We start from the raw sequence: 27,965 nt of genomic DNA on the forward strand, positions 1-27,965 counted from the left end.
CTAGAAGAGGAGTGTGCTGGTGAGAAAGATGAGCAGGATCTGGATGGCCTCTCTCACGGGGCTGAGGAAGGCTCTGTTGGCTGAGTTTTTGGTGGTGTGTTTGTGGTGGGTTGTGGTTGGTTTCTCCTGGGTCATGGTTGGTGTCGGGTGGGGCGTGGTTGGTTTCCGGTGGGATGTGGTTGGTGTTGGGTGGGACGTGGTTGGTGTCGTGTGGGGCGTGGTTGGTGTCGGATGGGGCGTGGTTGGTGTCGGGTGGGGCGTGGTTGGTGTCGGGTGGGATGTGGTTGGTTTCGGGGGATCTGGGGTTGGTTTCGGGGGAGCTGGGGTTGGTTTCCGGGGAGCTGGGGTTGGTCTGTGGCCTGGGGATGTTATGCTCCTGACTGGGAAATGCTTGGTGTTCTCAGCTGAGGGTGCCCCTGGGGAAAAAACAACAATAGTGGCATCAGAAACTCTTTTCAGTGGTGAGTGGGCACTAGAGAAAGGAGGCTAATGTGAGAGAATGCTGGGACCAGAGTTCATAGGCACAATTCAATGGTCACTTCTCAAGGGTTGAGTGTGTGTAGAGGACAGGGAAGCCAGGGGGTTCAGAATGCCAAGGATCAAAAAATAAACACTCTGACCTTAAGGTCTATGGAAGAAGGAATTTATACTGAACTTATATAACTACTGAATTTATACTGAACTTATATAACTACTGAATTTATACTGAACTTATATAACTACTGAATTTATACTAAACTTATATAACTACTGAATTGGCTATTGGGAAAGTAGTCTGCCCTCAAATGTCCTCATGTCCTTAATATTACATTTGATCAATCAGTACAAATGTTTAATTTTTGCTGATTTCAAGGGTTAAAGAGCTAGACACCATCCAGACCTGAGGATGGCTAACTCTGCTTTTAAGGAAGTGTAAATAAGCCCTGTCCAAACCCATGAATCCATTTTCGTGGTGTCTGAGTCATTCTCATGGTGATCTGATCACATGTTGGTTCTTTGAGGTTGCCTTGCAAAGAAGCAGAGAAATCTAGGCCTATATCCTTGGGAGGCTGTCTGCTCCTGGAAAGCTGGAGCTTGGCAATGACACCTCCAACAGTCTGAGTGAACCACAGAAGGGACTATAAAGAAGGAGGAAAATGCCCAGTAATTTGCTCAGACCTGTATGCGCTCTGCCCACCTGCCAGTGCCTTCCAGCTTTGTGGCATTGTCTATCTCATTTAGCATTTCCTCAGGGCAAATGTTTCTCTAGTACACCACTGAGCCAAAAGTCTGAACACAAATGCTTTCTTTTCCTTATTTTTTTAAAATCTTGATTTTATTAGTGTGGAGCTAAGGAGTCCTGGGGGGCTTTCCAGGTGGCTCAGTGATAATAAGCCTGCCAATTCAGGAGACTCATGAGACATGGGTTCGATCCCTGGGTCAGGAAGATCCCCTGGAGTAGGAAATGGCAACCCACTCCAGTATTCTTGCCTGAAAAATTCCATGCACAGAGGAGCCTGGTGTGCTATAGTCCATAAGGTCATAAAGAGTTGGACATGACTGAGGAACTGAGCACGAAGGGGTTCTGACCAGAAACAAACTTTTTTTTCTTTTCCTTGCATTTATATGAGTGTTCATTTTGAAAATGTCCTAGAAAGATAATAATATCCCAATCTTTTCACAAAGGGAAGCCACCAAAGAAACAGTTAATGCTTTTGTAAAATATTTTGATTTGGCATGATCACTTTAACATCTGTTGTGGAAAATAGATATGTCTTTGACCACATTTGCAATGCTTGACTGACAGGAAAATGGGCAGCACATTTCGTCTATCATATATAAAATTCGCAAAGATGGAAGAGCAATTAGGATTAGGATAATAGCCGGTAGGATTGTATTTCAGTGTCCGGGGGCTCATGAGGAAGACCTGTTATCTGGGCAATGAGAAAGACGAATGTTTCCTGTTCTTGGCTAAAGCTTGTATTTTAAACTTACTTTAAAAAAAGATTGTATTTATAGTTTTAATGTAAGTTCAAGAAAAGTGGAAAGAAGTATAAGATGTGGAATTTGGGTCCTAGTTTTGTCGTTAGTTTCTGTGTGGCCTTTGGCAAGCTACCTATCTTTTCTGAACCTGTTTCTTGAATTCGTTTTAGCTTCCCAGAGAGAGATAAGAGAGAAGGAAGGGGGCAGAGAAAGGAGAGAAAGGGGGCAAGGAGCCTCACGATGGTTTCAAGTTGAGGACGACAGCCTGGTAAAAGTGAGTGGGAATTCCTGGTTGTGTTGGAGGCCAGAGGCCACCTTGAGAACTAGTGGCATTATTGGTTTTCATTGTTATCAGCCCTTCTTTGTACAAATCCCTCTTCTCTTCCCTTAAACTCTTCAGTAAGGTCTGCTATACCTATGAAGGCTTTGTGCGAGGTGGGATTATTATGGAAATTGAGGAAGGAACATATCCCTGCAGATATGGAAAGAGCTCCTGAGGAAGCTGCAGTCTGGAGCCAAGTGACCATGAGAATCAAAGACCGGCTGGAAGTGGCTTTCGTTTTCCACAGGGCACAGGGTTGAGCTTATCTTATGAGAACTCAAGGTGCTGAAAGACTCAGCTGGTATCTGGATAACGCACAAGTAGACTCTTTTTTTCTAGGGCACCCACAAGATTATTTTCCAGGTTGATGGATTTCACTGCCAGATATGTAAATAGGCTGCAGAGAAACTTACCAACTCTCGACAGTATTAGGACAGCAAGTTCAGCATGTCTCAGGAAAGTGGTACAGTAGATGCTGTGGAGGGCAAATAGAGGAGAGTTGATGGTGAGGAATTCACAAGTTCAGCTCCAATGGCTGCCTTCCCAGGGGAACCCAACCTCTTAGTTCCTTTTGTGCTTACATACTTTATAAGCATATCACTTTATTTACATCACTTTGCCAACAAAGGTCTGTCTAGTCAAAGCTATGGTTTTTCCAGTAGTCATATATGGATGTGAGAGTTGGGCCATAAAGAAAGCTGAGCACTGATAAATTGACGCTTTTGAACCATGGTGTTGGAGAAGACTGTTGAGAGTCCCTTGAACAGCAAGAAGATCAAGCCAGTCAATCCTAAAAGAGATCATCCCTGAATATTCATTGGAGGGACTGGTGCTAAAGCTGAAACTCCAATACTCTGGCCACCTGATGCAAAGAACTGACTCATTGGAAAAGACCCTGATGCTTGGGAAGATTAAGAGCAAGAGGAGAAGGGGGTGACAGAGGATGGGATGGTTGGATAACATCACTGACTCAATGGACATGAGTTTGAGCAAACTCAGGGAGATGGTGAAGGACAGGGAAGCCTGGCATGCTGTAATTCATGGGGTTGCAAAGAGTCATACAGGACTTAACGACTGAACAACTTTATAGCACATCTAGCAGATCATTCAGTAGTGATCTTCTCTATACTGGCTTGACTAAGATCCTCCACGATCTTACTCCAGACGAGCTCATATCCACTCCTCTCCCCCATCTACTCCCCCACCCTGTACTCCTCACAGGCTGGTATACAGTGCAGGTCTTCGTTCAGGCCAGTCTTCCTGCTTGTAATACCAGTCCCAGGCACATCTGCCCACAGAGTCAACAGTAGCCTCTCTGACATTGCTTTTCCCTGTTGTCATGAACCCAGATAGGTCTGCATCAGGGAGATGAGCCTCTCTACTGCACAGCCTAGCTGTGTGCCTCTCCTCACACGGGAGGGCGAGCTCCTCAAGGGCCAGTTCTGTCATCGACAGCGGCTGACACTTAGCATCATGGTGCTCAGTGTTTATTAAAGGATCTGTGCAGCCTGGTCTGTTTAATATCAGTGGGTCTGTTATTGTATCAGGCTCTTGTCCATGAGATGGTTGGAGAGTATCACCAACTCGATGGACACGAGTTTGAGAAAATTCGGTGAGATAGTGAAGGACAGGGAAGTCTGGCGTGCTGCAGTGCATGGGGTCACAAAGAGTGAGACACGACTTAGCGACTGAACAACAACAAACTTGTTCAGACATTAACAGTTAGAGTGCACTACATGCCCACCCCTATGCTCGGTGCTGTGGGGACCATGGTGAACAGTGCAAGCCTGGTTCTTACCCTGGTGGCACTTCAAGTCCCTGCAGAGAGAAAGATTTGAAACAAATAATCGACTGATGAGTAATTGGTCACAGTTCATCCACGTGTTTGGATGAAGCAGTGGCAGTGATAAGAGTGAGTAAACTGGGAGCGGGACTTGATGCGGAGCTTCGGGGAATGCTTTCTGAGGAAGTGCTCTATAAGCTCAGTCATCACTTGCAAGGCGCTTCCTCCCCAGTCCTCGCTGTAACATTCTGGGCAGGACCCTCCTCCTGTTCCCCTCTGTGCCCTACCCAGCACGGGGGGCTTCCCCCAGCCCAGGTGCTGCCTCCCTTCGCTCGTCAGCCTCGCTGCAGCAAGGCATTGTCAGACAACGCCACGTGTGCACTTCGTAAACTGTCTACTGTTTCAGGAAGTGTGGAGGACTTGAGGAGGGGAGACGAAGGTCATCGCCCTCATTGGTCCTGGCTGGCTTCTAAAAGGCTGTTGTCATTGTGAGGCTGGGTGGTAGCAGCTTCCCTTGAATTCTACCCTTGCAAGTCACTCTGTGGACATAACAGTACCCCCTCCACAGCTCCAGAGACAGCTAGGTTTGACCAGGCCCAGGGTGTGGCAGGAGAGGGTGGAGTGGCCTGATAGCATGACCATCACCACTGTCCACAAACACCTGGACATAGTGGACATGGCCTGATGGGCAGATCTGCCCTTTCAGTACAAAAGGGCAGTCTGAAAGTATAAGGACCTCGCAACATTTGGTCCTTGATGAGAACCTGTAAACAAATCCCCAACTGGGAGTGAGAGGAATTTTCTCTTAAACTGTAATACGAGTCCCCAGTGGCCTCACCTTAGAATCTGTGTCCATTTTGCGGGACACTAGGAAGCCAATTTTATTGTATAGTCATCACATGTTCTGCTAGCAAGCCGTTTCCAAAATGCATCTATGTTTTAAAAAAGGATTCTCTGTGTAGTGGTGAAACTGAGTCCCCCTAAAACTGAGATCCCCTGCTGAGTTTATGACTAACCTCTCTATCCAAAACTTTATTCTCTTTCTTATGCTGACCGTTCTCCCTATTCCTATTCCCCTTAGGGTTGAGGAGTATCAAAGAAAAGGGGAGAGACTAAACCCAAACAGGACCCTGGAGGCCCACTCTGGTACAAAAGCCCCTCCATACTCCCCCATTTCTTGTTTGTTGAAAAAGGTTTTAGTTTCCTAGACCCTCCTTGAGTTCCAAAGAGCAGACCCATCAGTTACTAATTAGGGAAGTGGGGAAAGGCAGAAACAAGGGAAAGACAGTCAAGAAACCATACTTCAGTGATAGAACAGAGTCCTAGTTCTCCTCAAGGGATATACATAATAATATCACACATATCTTTGCGTTGTTCTTCAGACTCTAAGGCCACCACCTGCCCAGGTGGAGGATGCTGACTACATGTGGACCACAGGCACACAGACCCCAGACTGTCTGGAATCAGAAGGCTGATGATTAGGACTCCTGAAACATCACTCTTACCTCACCACCACCAGTGAATCAGAAGAAAGTCATGCCCCTTGCAAACTTCACCCCAAACATGGCCTTTGAAGGACCTTCCCTGAGGGCCATCAGACCAGGTCTTTTGTGTCTGAGCCACCCATTTTCCTTCCTTGGTGCCTACAGTAAACACTATCCTTTCTTCCATCACAACCCAGTGTCAGTACAGCGGCTGCGTTTTGCAGCAGGCAAGTGGAGGGTTTGGTTCAGTAACAGTAGGGGCTAAGAGCACCCGTCCTGCAGGCTCTTGGCTACAGGCAGCTTCTCTGTGCCCTCAGTTTAGCAAGTCCCCTGAAGGACTGCACAGGGCTTGGCAGAGAGGCCAGTGCCAAGGTAGCCAGATGATTTCAGGACGAGTGTCTTTATTTTTAACTGTTTGCAACTGCCTCCCCCAACCCTCCCTGGCTCTGGAGTTCTGTCATCCCGACTAATAGTAGTGAATTGGGTGGAAGTAGCAGGGGAATAGAGAGAATTTGAAGCAAATTGGGTGCCAATGACATGGGTTCTTTCTCAATCCAAGCTTTAGTCAGGTTCTAGAACCTTCTCCTACCCATCTGTGCACTTCCTTGTAAAATCCAACTTTAGCCAGACTCCTCATAAGTCAATTTAGCAAGAACCTCCCACCCTTGATATCTGGTCACCCTTATTATCTGATTGAATTCCTCATCCTCTGCTCTCCTCAGGTGATATCTGATCACCTTGGCCTGCCTTCAGCAGGAATCTTGTTAGGTCAGTTTAGCCAGAATCCCTCTTACAGGTTTTGATGTTTCCTCTTAGTGATTTTCGATCCGCTCACCCCCTTCCCTGTTCCTTAGCTATAAATTCACACTTGCCCATGTTGTATTCAGAACTGAGACTTGTTCTATAGTGAGTTCTCTTTTCTCTTATTGCAATAGTCCCAAATAAAATCTGTTTGTCCATTCATTCATTCATTCATTCATTTTGCTTTAACTACTCTCCAGCTCTGGGTTTTTCTTTAACACCAATTTTTTTCTGTTTATGTTGAACATACCTTGTGTGTGTGTATATGTGTGTGTGTGTGTGTGTGTGTGTGTGTGTGTGTGTGTGTGATGTATAAACTTTTGCAGATAAAAGATAGGACAAAGAATGGTGAGGCAGAAAAGGAGTGCAGCTACTGAATTCTTCACATCATATCTGAATTGTATTTTGAATCCTCCAAGGTCAGTATAAAAATGTACAAACCCAATATGAAATTGTAAAAGCCCCAGAGCAAATCATTTATGGATAATTTCTTACTATATCATGACTGAGGATATGTTCATGGATTTAGGAGACATCCATTTTGCCTCGAAGAGTGTCCTGATTTGACCCTTCAAGTTGTACTCAGCACGGCCTTCACAAGATTGACTGGGGTTTTGCCAGGAGCCAATGACTGAGTTGTTCTGGTCCCGTGCTTCCAAGATCACAGAGGTAATATTGGGCTCCACAATGAGTGACACTAGGAGGAAATAAGGAAACAGTCAGCTGTCTGTGCAGTGAGACGTGAGATGGGGTCATAAAATCAAAATTAAGTATGAAAAAAGAAAGTTACGAGTGGTATGTAAATAAGGTATGGTCCCATTTTTATAAAATATAAAATAACTTGAAAAAAACCTGGAAGGAAATACATCAATATTAGCTATGAGGGTTTCCTGATTGTGCAATTATAGATGATTTTTATTTTCTTCCTAGTTCTTTTTTTCTGTTTTCCAAGTTTTCTGCAGGAAAAGGTGGACAAAGGAAGACCTGTGCTCCGGTCCTGGCTTTGCTACGTACCAGGGATGAGATCCTGGCTGACTTTTAACCTCTTGAGTCCTGTTCCTATCTGCCAGATGAGAGTTCTGTCCTTTGTGGGTGGGTGGGTGGCATGATAGTGAAGTGGGGGGATTGAAGCTGTAGATGTATGTGAAGAGCTCAAGTGGGCCTCCTGGGAAGTGCTTCAGGAAATAAGGGTCTGTTACTGCCTAGTCAAACAAAACCTATTTCCTGGTTCCAGAAATGCTGATGTTCTTGGTCTCTGTTGTGGAGGGTGAGGGAAGGGAGGGGGGCTCTGAGACCCAGAGGCCCTAATCCAAGCACCTAGTATCAAATAACCACTTAGGGTTCCCTGATCCCCTCCACTCAGTGAATCTTACCTGTTGACTTAGCCCAGTGTGTGCCCACAGTGGCATGGGCCACTGTTACTTGTGAATTCCACATGCTGTTTTCAGCTTTCCAAAGTGTATTAGGGAGGGAATTTCAAGAGAATATTTCAGTTTGTCCATTTCCTCCCTTAGAAGATCCCTTCTGAAAAAGTTTCTCAATCTTAAGGGTATTATTCTCTAGGGCCCTCCCAATCACCCCAAATTTCTTCAACAGCTTCTCCTTTACAAAATAAAGAAAACTGATCATGTAGCATGATAAGAGCAGACAGTCCTGGATCTAAATCCTAGCCCTAGCATTTAAGACCAAGTCACTTCACCTCTGATCCTTGGTTTCTTTTCTGTCCATCATTCACTCCACAAATATTTATGCTTTGCATTAGGCTTAGTTCTAGGTAGAGGACAATGACATTATCTCTCATTGCATGGAGATTATGATACTTTAGGCTTGGTTCTAGGTATGAGGACAATGACATTATCTGTCATTGCACGGAGATCATGATACTTTATCTTGAAAGGTTCTTGGGATAGTGAAGAGAGGAATGTAAAAACTTTAGTACTGGTGGGTGTTGAATAAGTTGTCATCGTTATTCTTAGCACAAAACAGTCCTCTGTTCTGTTTGTTTTTGCCAGTCAAGGTTGCTGAGCCAGATCCCCTGGCCCCGACTTGCTCAGCTAGAACCTGATATTTGTCCTTAACACCTGTGCATGGTGGTGGGGTGGATGCTAATGAGCAACAGTGTCATCCAGTCATCATCAAGCCTGTCATGGTCCTGTTGTGGAGGGTGAGGGAAGGGAGGGGGGCTCTGAGCTTGCCGTTGTCCTTCTGCTTTCTCTCTCTCTCTGGATTATATCCTCCTTTCATCCCTCCTAGTTATCTGTATTATTCAGATTCCTGACCTCCATGGCCCCCTCCCTTCAGACTGCCACCTGAGGACCCACACCTATTCAAAATCTTCAAAGTGCTTTTCTTTCTAGAGCCTCTAAACATTTTTGGTTTTGTATTTCTGCTTCTGTTCTGTTGATCCCAACACCCAGCACACAGCTCTTGTGACTGTCATAACCCCACTCACTCTGCTGTTTGTACCCCTGCTCTAGGATAGTGAAGCTTCCTCTGTTCTGCAGATGCACCTGGCTTGCCTGCTGCTCACCCTTGTTCATATCTGGTGCCTGCCTGGCATCTTCCTTCTCATCTCACATCTCACCCCCACTTACTCTCCAAGATTCTGCTCTCTTTTCCTCTCACTCCTGAATCATGTACGCTTTTAACTATAGAGCAGAGGACTTAATTGCATTCTGGCTTGTACTGTACACTGTAGTTTCACCTGTGGATCTGGGCAATCCAGTGCTGGATACCTGGAAACTACTAAGTAGCTGCTCATTGATTTTTTAAAAGTTGTGCATCCAGTGTTGCATAGTACCTTAAATCCAAAGGTTCAGGAAAAAAGAAAAGCAAGTTAAATTTCTCTTGCCCGTCAAAGTAAAAACGGAGGCAGATGCTTACCCTGCAAGTTATAATGTATTATAAATGCTACTGCCTTACGAGTTTCTTTGACTGATATTAAGGCAGACCCAGGGAACCTGTTCTATGATGTTGCCTGAGCTGCACCTGAATCTTGAAACCTGCCAAACCATTTATACATGTCTCACCAATGTTAACACAAACCCTGAAATTTAAAAAAAAAATCAATATTAAAATAAGGAGAAGCAGTTGGCCTGTGTGGACATTTACTTGGTCTTCCCAAAAGTCCCAGGAATCCCAGTGAGGTCCTGAAATGACACAAGGAAATCATGGAGCCTGTTGTGTAATTCCAGGTGTGGAATCTGATACATCACATATCCAAAGGCATAGGATTTTGACTCTCAACTTAAATCATTCCTACAGTGAGTCAGTTTATCACAAAGCTTTAACACATTTCTGTTCTGAGAGGAAATCAGATGAAGTTTGGAGAAGTGCGTGACACATAGCAGATGTCCAATGAGTCTTTGTTTCTGCTTCTGGACCTGATGCCTCGGTAAATGCTGTCACGTCCATCTCATCGGGCACATTCCCTTATGAATCGTCTTATGGATCATCTTTTGATTCTTCTTTCTCCTGCGTTCCTACTTTCAGAAGGTTTCTCTGCCACCCCCACCTCTAACTGCCCCGCCCACACCCTTTGAGTCTTCACAAGATAGGTTTCTTTCTCTTCCATTTCAACAGCAAAATTCCTCACCTCATGATGTGTTATCTTAAGTCAGAGGTCTGAGATCTCTGACCACCCAGATACTTCCCTGTATGCAAGCTCCCACTCTTCCCTGTACACAAGCCCACACCTCCTGGGTCTCATCTTGAATCACAAGATCATCCTCCCTGCCCTGGTTAGAACAAGATCCACTGCCTGAGGGAGACAGACATAGGGAGCCTCGCCACAGCTGAGGCACTTAGTGACCGTCTCCAAGGGAAAAAAAAAAACAACAGGAAAAAGGACTAGCCAGAATGAGTGTGTGAAGGCAGGCGGCAGTCATTCTCCTGCTCGAGCCTGGAATCTGTCGACCGTGGGTGTGGGCATCACTCCAGTGTTCTCTGCAAAATGTGGTGAGAGTTCTAAGAGAGGCAGGATGACATGGCTGATGAGGAGGCGGGCTCTGAAGCTGGACCGCCTGACTGGACAAAGCTGGGCAACTCCTGGCTATTATTTAGGTTCAAATATTAGCGGTACGATCTACTAGTGACCTTGGGTGAAACTTTAACTCCCCTGTGCCTCAGTTCTCATCTGTAAAGTGCAGATGATACTAGCGTTTCCCCTCAGATCAGCACTCAGAACACAGGGAGATGTCTTAGCTGTCACTCCTGTAATTGAGAGGTATATAGTGTTGTGATTAAGAGAAGGGTCTCTGAAGCTAGAAAGCTCAAGTTCAGATCCCAGGTCCATCATTTCAGTGGCTCTGTGACCTGAGCGATTGGCATCTCTGCCTGTTTTCAAATTTACAAACAGGGGTTGACAGCAGCATTTACCCAGCAGGTCGTTGTGAGGGCTAAATGTATCGGTACACATAAACAAGCATATTCAATTTATTGCTATTATGAAAGTTGTATTAGAGAGCACTTGCCTTGACTTGTAGGTCTGACTGATCCCCAAAGGGATGTGTATATAATAGTTCTAGGCACATCAAGGAAAAGCACTGAATTCAGAATGAAAAGACTAAGACTCAAGAGGCAGTTCTGCCACTTACTAGCTGTGAGACCCTGAGCAAGTCATTTAACTTCTCTCAGCTTCGGACTCCTCATTTGTCGGGTGGGGCAGTAACGCTTTCCCTGGCTAACTCACTAGATGTTCCGCCCATAGCCTGAGTGTGAACAGTGTTTCCTGCAGTTCCACGGTATACAATCATCCATGGTGGCATTGTTTTAGCAAGTGGATGGGAAAAGACTACAAACTGAGGTGCAGTTATTGCTTCCTAAAAGAATAAAAATGCCTCCCCCTCCCAAAGACAGACAGTTTAAGTCCAGTTTATTTCAGTGAGAGAACTTGCTGCAAGTTGTGCTCTTGCTGCGACTAGCTTAACCTGAGTGTCGGGGCATCCTGGCTCTCACAGCTCAGGTTCACAGAGGGGACGGGCAGGAAGCATCCCACCCACTCCACCCGCTCCCACATTCTCGTTCTCCCTTCTTCTGTAGTCGACGTCCCAGCCCGGTCAAAGACACATGCTGTGGGCATCACTGAGAGCAGGGATGGGGGGCTATGTCCTGCAGTTCTGGCTTGATCGCCCTTCAGAGAACAAAGGACAGCAGAGAGAAGGGCTTCTACTCACCCGTGTAGAGTTTGTTGCTCTCATAGCCCCGTGGGTAGATGTCGATATATGAGGGTCGTTTGTTGGTGACCGAACAGATGGGCTTGCATTTGGCAGTGGGGTTTGTGCAGCTGGCCGGAGAACACAGAAGCCAGAGGCACAGAAGCAACCCCAGTGGCAGAAGCGGGGGCCTGAGGATCGCCATGCTTCAATCCGCTTGCAAACTGCTGAGCCTGGAACTGGGCAAAAGCGACAACTCACCTGTTTATATGCTCTGGAGCTGGATCTTCTGGGCGAGGTCATGCATGCAAATGTCCTGCCCACTTCTCCCTTGGGCTTCTGGAATTCGGCCCAAGATATCACCAGGAATGAATCTCTCCTAGTTTCTGTGACCCTTCACCAGTTCCAGTTTTGCTCAAGAAGGGGAATGTACTGATCATGATGTATTTTGCATCTCATTCACCTCAACTTCTGATATTTGAAGGAAGCTATTGGAAGGAGTTAATACCGGCAAAGTGAGATTTGGAGTTGAGTAATCATAACCTACCTGACCCGTGTAGAAACTACACTCTTCTCTGTGTAGGAAACTCAGGCATTAAAGCACTTTTTTTTTTTTTTAAATCGAATATTACATACCCTTTCCAATACTCCTTAGTCGAACACATCCTCCTGTCCCAGTTCATTTTGTGACTATCACAGAACTGGAAAGACTGTACTTCTGGATTTATATTTGTTTCTTTGGAAAGAAACAGCTTTCTCCTACCTAACACTTTCCTCTATAAACAAGGAAACTACTGAAAAAAATCAGAAAATGTGTTTTTTCATATCTCTTTTCTGATTTTAATTCACTTGCTGAAGGAGAAAAGAGGAAAGATGTATTTTCTATTGTGTGAACAGAAGGAAAACAAAAGATGTAGACTTGAATCAAAGAGATATTTATACATGTTTCTTCGAGAGAAGCACTTACAAAACGGTAGAGCAAGGACCTCTGAAAAACCCCCTCCTCCAGAAAAGTGATAAACAAAAACAAAGTCAACTTTTTCAGAACTCTGGAAATCACCAAAACTTGCAGCAATTTGAGGAGCATTTGTTTAAGAAAAATGGCTAAGTCTCATTAAGCACAGTGAGCATTGTGACATTTTAATTTGCCCTGTTCCCATCCCTCTCACCCCACCTCTTTAGATAGCCTTAGAAACCAACAGTCTTGCAACTGAGATAGCCATGAAGACTAGCAAACTAGGTCAAGAGGGAGGGGAAAGAATGGGTTTGGAGGGCTCCAAAAAGCTTCATTTTCAGAGAGATGTCACTATGTGACCTATTTGCAAATTGTCTATAAAGATGAATTCTCAGAGCTTTCAGAACTTTCTCTGTGCAAACAACCTTATTGTTAGGATATTTGTTGAAAATAGTCAGTGGAAAGGTGTTTTTTTTTTTTTTAGAAATTAATAATTATTATTAATACAATTTAATTATGATGCTATGAATTTTTAAAGTATTTTATGACTTCCCAGGCATTTTCTATGTGTCATTTTATTCTCATCAAAGAGTGATGAGTAAATGATGATCCTGTATATTTACTAAGTAATATAATCAGGTTGAAAAAAACATATTTTCTGAAATCCAATCTGACCATCTTTCAGCTATATTTCTGTTACATAAATTTTGGTGTTTTGCACATTAAGAAAATCATTGCTTATATTTGGAACTTCATTTATTTAAATCAGATATTTCTATACTCTCTTTAACATAGACTTTATCTAAGTATTACAGAGTTTCCAAAATGGTGAACATTAGTCTGAACTAAACCTGGAAATGTCCTTTGTTCTGTGCACTGTTTATTATTTTAAAATAGGAAACAAAATCTAGATTCCTAGCTTCTTTTGAAAAGAGGGAATATTGAGCAAAAAAGTTTCATTAAATAGTGCTAAAGAGTTGCTGTCCCCTTGACATAAGATATTCTATTTTCAGTAACCCAGTAAACTCAGTAAAATCCTTTGTGTCTTCCTGACACAGTGTCACATGCAGAACTAAGAACAAAATATGTTGACATTATATTACCAAAAATTTTTTTTTTCATGAGCTCAGTTTTCTCTTTTGTGTTACGAGTCCTGACCACTTTAGGCTATTGATTTGTGACCTTTATTGAGTCACTTAATTCCTACTTTTATGGGCTTCCAAGGCAGCACAGTGGTGAAGAATCTGCCTGCCAGTGAGGGAGACACGAATTCAACCCCTGGGTCAGAAAGATCCCCTGGGAAAGGAAATGGCAACCCACTCCAGTATTCTTGCCTGGAAAATTCCGTGGATAGAGGAGTCTGGTGGGCTACAGTCCCTGGGGTCACAAAGAGTTGGACACGACTGGGTGACATGCACGACAATGCCTACTTTTGGGTTGTTTACTTTGAGTTCTTATTTAAAATTCTTTATCATTGGAAAGTTCTTAACATTGCAGCTGCCTGAGGTAGTGGTTGCAACTAACAAGGAGCTGAGAAAAATGTAAAAGAAAAAACTGGAGAATGGGATTTTGACCAGGGGCCTTGGCAAGCTCTGACAAATTCCTGGGAATCTAAAAGGCCACCTGCATGAACAGAGCTATGCACAGGCCCAGAAAAGATCTGAGAAAGCCCTTATCTCTCATCTGTGGCTGACCTTGAGGATCTATACAAGTAAGAAAAATGCAGCTAAGGCCAAGTCGTAAAATGTTTATTTGACCAGTGAATTCATGCTTTAAAATGCATACAAAGAGGAAGCCTGCAAAGGTTGAGTGACTTATTGGTTCAAGATGTTTAGGAAATCTCTGTCTATTCATTAACTGACCACTAAGCTAACTGAGAACTTCCCCTGTGGCTCAGTAATAAAGAATCTGCCTGCAAAGTAGGAGACCCAGTTTCGATCCCTGGGTTGGGAAAATCCCCTGGAGAAGGAAATGACGACTCACTCCAGTATTCTTGCCTGTGAAATCCCATGGATGGAAGAACCTGGTGGGACAGAGTCTATGGGGTTGCAAAGAGTTGGATTTAGCAACTAAACAACAACAAGCTAACTGAGCAGAGACTTCAGTGGCCACACATAATAAGGAATATTGACTTTGCAGAATGAATTCAGAAAAGTTGCTAAACAAACAGCAGCAGCAACAACAAATAATAACCAACAGGAACTACAACAAACCCTAGGAAGGAGGGGAATTGGGTGTACAGAATGGTCAATGGTCACATTATATTTTTTAAATGTTCAATTTTCAACAAAAAATTATGAAACATACAAATGAACAAAAAAGTATGTTCTGTTTATAGAAAAAAAATTCCCAGCCAATAGAAACTGTTCTTGAAGAAGTCCAGATGTTGGATTTACTAGACAGAAATATTAATTCAATTATTATAAATATGTTCAAAGAACTAATGGAAGCCATGTTTAAAGAATAAAAGAAAAGTGTAAGAATGATGTCTCAACAAAAAAGGAATATTAATAAAGAGATAGAAATGATAAAAAGAACCAAACAGAAAATTTGTAGTTGAAAAGTAAAACTGAAAGGAAAAATTCACTAGAAGGACTTAAGAACAGATTTTAACTGGCAGAAGAAAGTATCAATAAACTTGAAGATATTCAGTAAAGATAAAAGGAAAAATTCACTAGAAGGACTTAAGAACAGATTTTAACTGGCAGAAGAAAGTATCAATAAACTTGAAGATATTCAGTAAAGATATTCAATACATTTAAGAAAAGAAATGCAAGATTATATACTGAAAACTACAACAAGGAACTCATAAAAGCCAAAATGATCTTGAAACAATAACAACAATAAAGTTGGAGAACTCACACTTACCAATTTCAAAACTATGAAGGTAGTGTAATCAAGACAGTGTGGAAAGATGGTGGAGTAGAAGGACAATAAGCTTACCTCTTCTCATGGGCACACAAAACTGCAACTATTGATGAGAAAGACTGGTTTTTACCAGAAAAGATCTACAAGTAAAGACATAGAGAAGAAACCACAAGGAGACAAGTAGGAGGTGAGGAGTTGTCAGGACCCATACCCCCTGAGAAAATAATGACAATTTCAGAGGTTCTCCCCAAGAAATAAGGGATCTGAGCCCCACATCGAGCTCACCAGCCTGGGGGTCTTGCACTGGAAAAACAAGCCCTTAGATTGTTTGGCCTTGAAGGCCAGCAGAGCTTACTTTTGGGAGACCTACAGGGCTGGGGGAAATAGAGCTTCCACTCTTAAAGGGTGCATACAAGATCAGACCCACCTGCTGATCTTAGAGAGTCTCCTGGAGAGGCAAGAAGAAACTGGGGCTCATCCCAGGGCTATAAACACTGGCAGCAGCCATTCCTGGGAGCTCGATCTACCACAGGACGCTGGTGCTCCAAGTGTCATCTTCTGATCCTTCCTCTAGCTTATTAGTGCCAGGACTCAGCCATACCCACCAGGCTTTTGACACCAATAATGGGACACCTCAGGCCGAGCAACTACCTGGGGTGGGGCATAGCACCACCTACCAGCAGACAGGCTGCCTTAATACCCCTGGAGCCCAGAGCCACTACTGGACAAGGCCCTTCCACTAGAAAGCCCAGGACTTGTCCCCACACTCCAGGGTACAGGCACTAGACTTGGAACCCCCAGAGGTCCCAGGGTCCAAGGGAGGACCCAAATCAATAAAATCAGATAAAAAGCAGAATTTAAACCAACACCACAGAAATACAAAGGTGCCTAAGAGACTACTAAAATAGCTGTAATAAAATGGACTACCTAGAAGCAATAGACAAATTCCTAGAAATGTGCAATCTCCCAAGCCTGAACCAAGAAGAAACAGGAAATATGAACAGACCTATTATAGGTAATGGTATTGAATCAGTAATAAAATACAACTCCCAACAAACTAAAGTCCAGGACTAGAGAGGTTCACAGGTGAATTCTACCAAACATTTAGAAAAGACTTACTTATCCTTCTTAAACTATTTCAAAAAATTTCAAGACAACTGCACTGAACTCATTCGAAAAGCCAGCATCACCTTGATACTGAAACCTGATAAAGATATCACAGAAAAAGAAAATTATAGGCAAATATCATGGATGAGAGCTTCCCAGGTGGTGCTAGTGGCCAAGAACATGCCTGCCAATGCAGGAGATATAAGAGATGTGGTTCGATCCCTGGGTTGGGAAGATCCCCTGGGGGAGGGTATGGGAACCCACTTCAGTATTCTTGCCTGGAGAATCCCATGGACAGAGGAGGCTGGCAGGTTATGGTCCATAGGGTCACAAAGATTGAAGTGACTTAGCATGCACACACACATCATGGATGATCATAGACGCAAAAATCCTCAACAAAATGTTAGGAAATCAAATCATTACATTAACAATATTAAAAGGATCATACATCTTGGTCAAGTGGGATTTATCCCAGGGAGGCAAGAATAATTTAATATCTGCACATCAGTCAATGTGATACACCACATTAAAAAATTGAAGAATAGGGGCTGGTGGCTCAGTGGTAAAGAATCTGCCTGCCAATGCATGAGACACGGGTTTGATCCCTGGTCTGGGAAGATCTCACATGCTGCCGAGCAGCTAAGCCTGTGTGCCACAACTATTGAACCTGTGCTCTAGAGCCCAGGAGCCACAACTGCTAAGCCCTCACCCCACAACTACTGAAGCCCCCGTGCCCTAGGGCCCATGCTCCACAACAGGAGAAGCCACCACAATGAGAAGCTTGTGCTCTGCAACTCGAGAGTAGCCCCCACTCACTCTAACTAGAGAAAAGCCCACGTGGCAGTGAAGACCCTGCATAGCCAATAAATAAATACATTTTAAAAAGACTTTAAAAGGTCAGAGAATAAAAATCATATAATCATCTCAATAGATACAGAAAAAGATTTTGACAAACTTCAACACTCAATTAATCTATGACTTTTGGTCAGTTAATCTATGACAAAGTAGGCAATAATATACAATGGGAAAGGACAGTCTCTTCAAGAAGTGGTGCTGGAAAAAAATCAGCTACATGTAAAAGAATGAGATTAGAATATTTTCTCACGCTGAATACGACCATAAACTCAAAATAAATTAAAGACCACAGTGTAAACCTTGAAAAGTCCTACAAGAAAACATAGGCAAAACACTCTTTGACATAAATTGTAGCAATATTTTTTGGAATCTTTCTTTTAAGGAAAAGGAAACAAACCAAAATGTACACACACACACAATATATGTGCATAATGCCCTACTACTCCAACATAAAAGGGAATAAAATTCTGTCATTTCCAACAATATGTATGGACCTAGAGATTATTATGTTTAGTGAAGTAAGTCATACAGAGAAAGACAAACACTGTATGTTGTCATCTATATGTGAAATCTGAAATATAAAACAAATGAGCACAAATAATAAAAAGAAACACACCCACAGATACAGAGAATAAACTAGTCGTTATCAGTGAAGAGACCCATAGAGATAGAAAGTGGCTGTTAGGGGCCTGGCAGACGAGGAGAATGGAGTGATTGCTAGTTGGTTTGTGGTTTCTCTTTGGGATGATGGAAATGTTCTGGAATTAGATAATGGGGATCGTCTCAAAATCTGTGAATATACGAAAAAACCACTGAATTGAATTTTATGGTATCTGAATTATGTTTCAGTAAACTCTTTTCTTTACATACTATTCTGTGTAGGCAAGTTGGGGTAGAGTAGAAAGAATGAGACTGAACTTTATTTTTTATTTACTCATCTTTTTAACAAGAGAAAAGTATACAAACTTATTTGTTGGAAGTGACATGGGAGTCATCACAGGGAAATGAAGATATGAAGACATGAGCAAACCCAAGTGATTTTTTTCAGCTATATTGAGATATAATTGACATGTAATATTGGGCAAGTGTGACGTGTACAACAGGCACGTCCCTGGTAGCTCAGCGGGTAGGAATCTGTCTGCCAATGCAGGGGACGCAGGCTTGTTCTCTGGTGCGGAAAGATTCCACATGTCGCAGAGCAACTAAACCTATGAGCCACGACTACTGAACCTGTGTGCCCCAACTACTGAAGCCCATGCCCAGCAACTAGAGAGGCCACCGCAATTAGAAGCCTGAGCACCGCAATGAAGAGCCGCCCCTCTTGCTGCAACTAGAGAACGCCCATGCAAAAGCAACAAAGACCCAGAGCAGCCAAAAATAAATAAATATTTAAAAAATTAAGTGTACAGAATACTGATAACACTTTTATCTTGCTATATGACTACTAAGAACAGTGTTAGCTAACACCTCCAGTAACAGGGAGACTTCTAAAAAAAATAATTTTATTTATTTTGTAGTTTGGCGGTGGTGGGTTTTCATTGCTGCGCACGTGGGCCTACTCTAGCTGTGGTGCGCGGTGCAGTGGGGCGGCTTCTCATGTTGTGGAGCACAGACTCTAGGACACACGGCCTTCAGTAGTTGTGAAATGTGGGCTCAGTAGTTACGGCTCCCAGGCTCTAGAGCACAAGCTCAATAGTCGTGGCCCATGGACTCAGTTGCTCCGCGGCACGTAGGAGCCTCCTGGACCAGGGGTCAAACCTCTATCTCGTGGTCTTGCACTTGGAAGGTGGAGTCTTTACCATGAGCCACCAGGGAAGCCCGGGAGATGTTGCCTAAGGGTATCAACCTGAGTGTTTTTATGGAAAGACTGAAAATTCATGGAAAGGTGTCATAAGAAAAAGGTGAGCAAGTGCAGTAAACGGGAAGGGGAGAGATGTGATTAGCAAGGCCAGTTCATCCAGATGCCTCTCAAGACAGAATGTTAGTGCTAGGAGAATTTTAACGGATCTGAACTTTAGTCTCCACTGCTGAAAATGGAGACATTAATATCAATTTTATGTATTTTTATGCATATTAAGTGAGAACTATATGTAAACCACTTAGGGGGGTGAGATGGGTCTGACTCACAGTAGGTGTATAACACATGTTAATTTGTTTTCTTCCTTCTTTCCTTCCTCTCTCCCTCCCTCCCTCCTTCTCTGTTTTCCTCCCTTCCTTCCCTCCATTACTAGGGACCACAAGAAAACTAGTTTTTAAAATAATACATTTCTTTGGGCTTCCCTCTCCTCCACCCTTTTCTTTGGAATTTTGGACCTTAGTTCCTGGACATGCACACATTTAATAAGCTCCATAGGTGATTCTAAAACAGTGTTTTTTTTTAAACTTTAACATTCATTCATGTCACATGGAACATTTTACTAACGTGCAGTTTTGTGATTCATGGGTCTGGTGTGGAGCCTGAGACCTCTCATTTCTAACAGGCTCCCATATAAGGCCAAACTGTTGATTATGGACCACATCTTGAACAGCACAGGTTTAGCAGCTGATCTGCATAAAACAGATTGAATGTTAAACTAATTGTTCAAGTTGAAAAAGCTAGGTTCTATGTCTACTGTGCACCTCAAACTAGTCAACTTGCCTAGAGTTTATCTGCTGAAACGCTTCATGGTGTGGAAGGTGGGCACTTCAACACCTGGCTGGTCTCTCTGGAAAGGAGCACTGTCAGAGAGGAGAGGGCAGCTGCTCTTCTAAGCTCAAGGCTGACGGGAGGGTCCCTGAAATTCCCCAGAAGCGAGCACTGGTGACTGCAGGCTGCAGGGATTATCAGGCTGAATTTCTCGGGGTTTTGATCCAGTGTCCTGGGTGTGTCAAAGGTGTCTGAGATGCAGTTTGGCCACCATGGGGGGGACAAGCACAGATGAGTCAGAGGGGCCTCAGACCTCTCTGTAGCCTCGGACTGTACTTATGAAAAAGAACTATCTAAGCCACAGTTCTCTTATTCATATAGTGGAAAAAATAATACCAGCCTTGCAGGATTGTGCCAAGGTTTAAGAAATAATGCAGGTGACTGCCTGCCATGGCCAATGCTCTTTAAGTGGGGGTTCTTAGCCACTGATGGCAGATCACAGTCAAATCTAAGAAAAGGGGCCCCGGGGGAGGGAGGGGACCCGAGAATGTTTACTCTTGTCTGTCTCCTCAAGGTGGGTGCTTCAGTCAACATGGGTTGATTCAGGGACTGATTGGCTTATACCCTTTGGCTCTTTGGTTTAGGGTGGTGGATGTCATGTTTTTGAGGCTCCCATAGCGTGGGTTCTTTTGGTTTAGGATAATCTAGTGGTCAGCTGCTCAGAAGATGTATACTATCCTTCTCATTCCCTGAAGCTGACACATTTCCAGAGAGATGACAAACTATTGTACACGCCATTGAGAATTTTCAAGCTGGACTGGCCCTAATCATTTTAATCAAGCTCCCTCATTTATGTCTGAGAAAACTGAACATAGATTAAACTTGCCTAAGGCTATAGACCCACTTGGCGGCAAAGCTGGGCCTAGAATACCATTCCACCCCACCCTACCAGCTCCTGGCGGGGTGTTTCTACTCTGTTCTGTTGTAGTGCCTAGTTACTACCTGCTTGTTCCTACTTGGCATTTTAGATTCAGATGGGACCAAGTCAAGGTGTAGAATGTTTTAATTTTAATGTGCCGGGTGTGTACATCCAGGACTCTTGCTCCGCCTGTTTTCGTTTTATAGAATTTGGAGAGAAGGTTGCTATTGCAATGGTTCATTATTCTATCTTTGCTCGAGACTTTTTATTGGTCACATCTGTGGCTTTAATCCTGAACTGTGTGTCCAGAGAACAGTTGGAATGGCACAGTACTTTGGCCACATGGCCTCATTTGCATCTTCAGTAGCTGGGGTCAGGGTTGGGGGCATCAAACAAGCTGCTCAAGGTCACCCAGCTTTCGGGAAAAGTGATACCTGTCTTATACTCAGTTGTCGCCAAATTCCAGGCTGATGACAGTCTTGATCCACACACACTTGTCAAAGGAATGAGAGAAATTGAGAGTAAAATGATGAGACTTTAAAAAGAGAACACAAAAATTTATTTACAGGCCTGCTTTTTATTCTAATTTTATGGCATTTTGACATTTTATAATTAAAACGTCTTTTTAAAATGAAAGTATGGTCCTTATAGATTATAGATAGTTGATCCCTCTCCCACTCATCTGTTTACTTTTTACAATGTTTTTATTTGGCAAAATGAGAAAAAATTGGTCCTCTCTGGAAAAATTAGCATTCTATCTAGGTCCCTGAAATCCAAAATCTGGATACTGGGGGTCTATGAAGACTTTGCATCATAACTTTCCAAAATGCCTTGTGTTACCGTGGCAAGGAGCCGAGATTGCTGGCATTTAAGTAGGAGTCGGAAAATTGTCTCAGGGTGTGTTCAAAGATCTCTTTCTCATTGGGAGGGAGGCTGAACCTTTTAAGTTCCTCCTTTCAACATTAGAATCCATGGCTCCCCCCAGTTGAAAATTGATTTCATTCATTTTTTTAGGCAGAAATAAAAGCATTGAGGGCACTTCGTGGTCTGGGTTGGTGGTGAAGGACTGAAATGAGACAAGAATAGAAGTCTGCGCTCACTACTCCCCAGCCCCCGACAAAAAAGGAACTTGAAACTGCACCCCCAACAGGGGGAGGAGGAAGCTTTGGACATCCTTCTCATGTGACCAGCTAGCAAGGCTTTGAAACCATGCCCCACAGCGTTAACAGAAACTGGTGACTATCAGAAATTCTTGAGCTTATCTTACAGAACAGCAGGTAAGGGAAAAGCTTCTTAAAACTTCCTTCTGCTTATAGCCTGCCCTACTTGAGCAAGTGCAAGCTCGCCCTTAATGACTTCATTGCCGATTGCGTGTCCTCATAGATTCACATAGCCTAGGAATTTGGAATCAGCTCTTGCCCAGTTTGAACCAGCTGAGACTATTTGGGACCATTGACTCTAAAACTGGACCTGGGTAGAACACTGATTACCTGACCTTTTCCCTGCCTCCACTCATTTCTCTGAATGCCTAAGACCACTCTGCTTCTTTAACCCGTAAATATTTCAAGCCCCTTGACTTTGACAAAGCAGATCTCAGAGTTCCTCTCCCATCTCCTCATTTGGCTACTTCATGAATAAACCGTTTCTCTGTTGCAAACCTGATGATCTCAGCATTTACCTTGCTGAGCATCATACAAAGGAACCTGGTTCGGTAACTGGTTTCTCCTTTGAGAGGCAAGAACTCTGCCTGAGAGCAGGTGCGTTGCAAGGTGCTTGGGGAGAGTTTAGGAAGCCCTGGTCAATTACCTCTGGAAAAAGTTGGCTCTCTGTTTAGTTTCTGTTATTGTTGTTGTTTAACTGCTAAGTCATGTCCGACTCTTTTGACCCCATGGACTGTAGCCCGCCAGGCTCCTCTGTCCATAGGATTTCCCAGGCAAGAATACCCGAGTGGGTTGCCATTTCCTTCTTGAGGGGATCTTCCTGACCCAGGAATCAAACCCTTGTCTTCTGTATTTCAGGTGGATTCTTTACCACTGAGCCACCAGGGAAGCCCTTAATTTCTGTTAATTAGACTTTAAAATTACTTTGGAGGATGAAGCACTTATCAAGAAATTCAAATGCTTGTTCCTACTATTTAACTGGACAGCTTAATAGTGAAAAGATATAGGATGGTTTAGTCAGTGAGGCATGCCTTGGAACTCCCAGGATGAGCCATGGATCAGTGTGGTGGTCTAATGAGAAAGTGATGGAGACAACTCTCCAGAGGTAAAATCAAAAAAAGATGCCACATATGAGAATTCCCTTACAGCCTGTTCTTTCAAAGTGTATTGATTTTCTAGGGACTTCCCTGGTGGTTCAGGGGTTAAGAATCCGTCTTTCAAGGCAGGGGATGAGGGATTGATCCCTGGTCAGGGAACTAAGATCCCACATGCCTTGGGGCAACTAAGCCCTCACACTACTGAGCCCGCATGCCATGACTAGAGAAGCCCACGTGCTTCAACAAAGACCCAGCACAGTCAAAAAAAAGAAAGAAAGAAAGAAAGAAAGAAAATAGGTATATTGATTTTTTAAAATCCTACTTTATTCATGTGGGTTTAAGGTAGCTAACAGAAATATAAGATTTAAAAAGCAAAAAGTTAAGGCTATAAGGATAATAAGAGGAGAAGGAATAAGATGATTAAGAGGAAGGTGAGGCTCATTATTCAGAAATTCTGGGTGACTGTCTCTCTGAGTTCGGTACTATAGAGGGCACTGAGGAAATAAGACAAATCCCTACTCCAATGGAGTTTATGATGTGTTCATGTAATGTACAACAACTCTGTTGAAATGCAAACCTGAATCCAGCCCAGGGAAACCTTTCCCTCTCCAATATCATTCCATTAGTTGAGTCCCAGGGACATCCTTTAATTCATATAATTCTCTTAGACACTACTGACTTCTGCCATTAATTGTGAACTGTGATTTTTTTTTCCCTTTTGTACTGATTTGATACAATGTGGCAACATTTTAAATACTATTACTGCATACTGTAGCTTCTTATCTTTCTTAAAAACAAAACAAATAACAGTATCTATTTTCCTGATAACATAGAGGCTCTATTTCTAGCCTTGTGTACAAACACATCTTTGTCACATGCAATTTGTTAATGATAAAGTAATTTCATATTATTTGTAGCACTGTTTCCTGAAACTTTGAGAATCATCACCTGAAGAAGTTAAAGTCTTATTTGAACATATCTTTCAGTTAAGAATGACCAATTCAAAGATGCTTTGTAAAAAATAACATCTAGAGCCTCCCTGGTTGTCCAGTGGTTAAGAATCTGTCTTGCAATGCAAGGGATACCAGTTCAGTCCCTGGCCTGGGAAAATCCCACATGCCGCAGGCGACTGAGGTGATGAGCTGCAGTGACAGCCTGTTCGCCTGGAGCCTGTGCTCTGCAATGAGAAGCCACTGCACTGAGAAGCCTGCACGCTGCAACTAGAGACTAGGTCCCGCTCTCTGCAACTAGAGAAAGCCCCTGTATAGCAACAAAGACCCAACACAGCTGGTAAAATAAAGAAAGAAATATTAAAAAATAAAAATAACATATAAAATATATTTAAACTGTTAAACATATAGATTTTTAAATAAAATTTATTTTAAAGTTTTTATTGGAGAATAGTTGACTTACAATGTTGTTTAGTTTCAGTTATATGGCATAGTGGTTGTTATATATACAGGCTTTCCTGGTGGCTCAGATGGTAAGGAATCTGCCTGCAATGCAGGAGACCTGGGTTCAAGCCCTAGGTCAGGAAGATGCCCTGGAGAAGGGAATGCCAATATTCTTGCCTTGAGAATTCCATGGACAGAGGGGCCTGGAAGGCTGAAGTCCATGGGGTCACAGAGTCAGGCATGACTGAGCGACTTTCATTTTCCACTTTCTTTTCCATATATATGTATATATATATACACACACACACACATATATACACACACACACACATAAATAATTCTTTCCCCACAAAAGTTATTACAAAGTATTGAGTAGGGTTTCCCACGCTATACAGTAGGTCCTTGCTGGCTATCTATTTTATATATAGTAGTGAAAGTCACTTAGTTGTGTCCAACTCTTTTGTGACCCCCACGGACTGCAGCCTGCCAGGCTCCTTTGTTCATGGGATTTCCCAAGCAAGAATACTGGAGTGGGTAGCCGTTCCCTTCTCCAGGGATCTTCCCAAACCAGGGATTAAACCCAGGTCTCTCACATTGCAGGCAGATTCTTTACTGTCTGAGCCACCAGAGAAACCCACATATGGAAGTGAAAGTCTTAGTTGCTCAGTTGTGTCCAACTCTGTGCGACCCCATGAACTGTAGTCCACCGGCTCCTCTGTTCATGGGATTCTCCAGGCTAGAATACTGGAGTGGGTCACCATTCCCTTCTCCAGGTGATCTTCCTGACCCAGAGATTGAACCCTGGTCTCCTGCATTGCAGGCAGATTCTTTACCATCTAAGCCACCTGGGAAGCCCATATATAGTAGTATGTATATGTTAATCCCAAGCTCCTAATTTATCTATCCTCCCCCAACTATAAAGGTTATTTTTAAAAATGATCCTTGAAATTAAAACATGGAATCTAAAAATGCTGATGAAACACATGGATCCTAAACATAAAATAGATGTGGAAAAGAGAATGGCAACCCACTCTGGTATTCTTGCCTGGGAAATCCCATGGACGGAGGAGCCTGACAAATTACAGCTATGGCGTCACAAAAGAGTTAGAGATGACTGAGCAACTAAATGACAATAATGATGCTCTGAAGAGCTGGTGACAAGTGAGGACAGGGAAAGGAGTGACTATTTTGAAGCCCTCTTGAGGCAGACCTTGGTAGATAGTTGCTTTCCATCTATTTTATTTAATCATCACAACAATCCCATGAGCTAGGAACCATCAACTCCCATCTTACAGGAATTGAGACCCAGTGATAGTGAGTTGACCAGAAGCTAGTAAGTGAAGGAGCTGAGATTTACAAACATTTATGTCTACTTCATCTTGTTACAAAAATTGATTTGGGACTACAAGCTGAGATTTGAAACCAGGCCTTTCCTTTTTTGGTTACGGGTTCCCATAGTTTGACATCCCATTACAGAAGATTCTACCAGCGGAAAATGACTTGGTTCAGGCATAACAGAAACATTATCTTGATCTTCTGAAATTGGTGCTCTGGGGCTGTTATTTAATAAGCACTTCTGAGGAGCTCTCACATTTATTAACTATGAGTAATAAGAATGCTGTTTTATTGTAGGTGGAAATAAGCTTTCTTGCAGTTTTACGCTGAGAGAATAAATGCCATCATCTTTATATACTTATTTTAGAGCAATAGTTTCCAACTGGGAGTGATTTTGCCACCCGGAGGATATTTGGCAATGTCTGGAGGCATTTTTGTTGCTACAACTAGTGAAGAGGGTGCTCCTGGTGAGCAGTCGAAGCCAGGCTGCTGCAAAATGTTCTACAACACACAGCATGGCCCCCACGACAAACAGTTGTCCAGCCCCAAATGTCAACAGTGCTGAGGTTGTGAAACCCTGCTCTAGAGGAAAGGAATTACCAGGTATGTGAAATATTTGTGGCTTCCAATAAATGCCAGTTATTAAACATTCATGGTGGGCTTCGCTGGTGGTCCAGTGGTTAAGAATCCACCACCTGCCAACATAGGAGCACAGGTTCCGTCCTTGGTCTGAGAAGATCCCATATGACATGGGGCAGCTTAGCCCGCGCACCACAGCTTACTGAAGCCCGCAGGCCTAGAGCGTGAGAGCTGCCCCTACTGAAGCCCACGCATCCTTGAGCCTGTGCTCTGCAACAAGAGAAGCCACCGCAGTGAGAAGAGCGTGCATCACAACAAAGCGGAGCCGCTGCTTGCCACAACCAGAGCAAGTCTGTGTGCAGCAACAAAGGCCCAGAGGAGCCACTGACAAATAAATAACTAAACAAACAAACAAAAACAACAAAAGTCCGTGGTGTCTGAACGTGTCAATTGATCAGTCAATACTTATGTTCCTGGTATCACTTCCAAAGGTCCAAAAACTGATTTTCATATATGGGAAACTGTAACGGGAAACCAGGAAGTTCTGAAAATTTGAGCAGCTACCAAGGGGAAAATCATAATCTGTCCATACAATGAAAAAGAGCTATACATAGGGGCAAGGAAGACGGTCCCTTTAATGTGGGTGGTTAAGATCAGGATTTCTGAAGTGGGGAAGAGAGATCTTTTTTTGTCTGCCTGATTTGCCGTTTGCCATCCAGGTGACCTCAGAATAATATATTGAATTGCTCTAATAATTTGTCCTCCATAAAATGGGGATAATGGTAGCACCCAGGTCATAAGGTGGCTGGGAGCTTTTTAATGAGATAATATGTGTGGCACACAATGCCTGGCACAGAGAGGCACTCAGTAAAGTCTTGCTTCCCTATTTGTTATTACTCTTGGAGAGAGTCCACCGAGGTGGGGCCTGGGAGCTGCCCACACTTTCTCCAGAGGGGAGCTCCTCCTTGAGGGACTACAGTTGAGTCGGAGCCGTGGGTGCTACACTCGGGCTCCAGGACACAGCCTGTACAGCTAGTCATGAGCTGTTTATCACTGCAGCTGAGCTGGGGTGGAACTGAACTGGGCTTGATTGACTGCGGGGTGGAGGGCGGGGGACGGAGGGCGGAGGAAGCAGGAAAGAGGATGGAGAGCAAGTTCCTTTTTCCTGCGAAACTTCCTACACTGAGCACCTTCATCTCGGTCTGCAGAGCAGAAGCATCATGCGGAGTGGAGTGTGAAAGTCTCCATCTGTGCATGATACATACGGGTTAGAGCTGGGGCTGCCCCAGACTCCTTCCCCAGACAGGATGCAAGCTCTCTAGAACCCTCCAGGGCAGGTGATAGGCTGGCTTGGCCCCCAGGCATTCGGGTGAGGACAGAGGGCGGGGGTGTTCTTGCCCTGGATACCTGCCAGGTTCTCGCCGATGAGGTCATTTGGGCTCTTCGCCTTTGTCTGACGTGGGTTCTACCGGGGAAGGGCACTCTGTCTTCATCCATTGTTATCCACACCCTTTGCTGCCTTTTCCTGTGTTTTGTAAACAGAGATATTTTTAGTTTTCTTTCTC

The 27,965-nt window shown here is 43.6% G+C and overlaps 1 protein-coding gene and 1 long non-coding RNA gene across 2 annotated transcripts; one reads left to right on the forward strand and one right to left on the reverse strand.

Moving 5' to 3' along the window:
* LOC122450326 (placenta-expressed transcript 1 protein-like) lies at nucleotides 1–11,739 on the reverse strand. The gene is made up of 5 exons (XM_043482609.1): nucleotides 11,527–11,739; nucleotides 6,848–7,049; nucleotides 2,698–2,759; nucleotides 234–416; nucleotides 1–161 (listed from the first exon to the last, which is right to left on the reverse strand). The coding sequence occupies exons 1-5, from the start codon at nucleotides 11,708–11,710 to the stop codon at nucleotides 1–3; spliced, it is 792 nt and encodes a 263-aa protein (XP_043338544.1). The 5' UTR covers nucleotides 11,711–11,739.
* On the forward strand, nucleotides 22–26,768 carry LOC122450327. The gene is made up of 6 exons (XR_006272100.1): nucleotides 22–105; nucleotides 6,679–6,771; nucleotides 6,882–7,021; nucleotides 21,850–22,112; nucleotides 26,189–26,424; nucleotides 26,529–26,768. It is a non-coding gene; the product is annotated as an uncharacterized LOC122450327 (long non-coding RNA).
* The last annotated feature ends 1,197 nt before the right edge of the window (nucleotides 26,769–27,965 follow it).

Source organism: Cervus canadensis, chromosome 11, assembly GCF_019320065.1.
Source record: "Cervus canadensis isolate Bull #8, Minnesota chromosome 11, ASM1932006v1, whole genome shotgun sequence".
Classification (NCBI taxonomy): domain Eukaryota; kingdom Metazoa; phylum Chordata; class Mammalia; order Artiodactyla; family Cervidae; genus Cervus; species Cervus canadensis.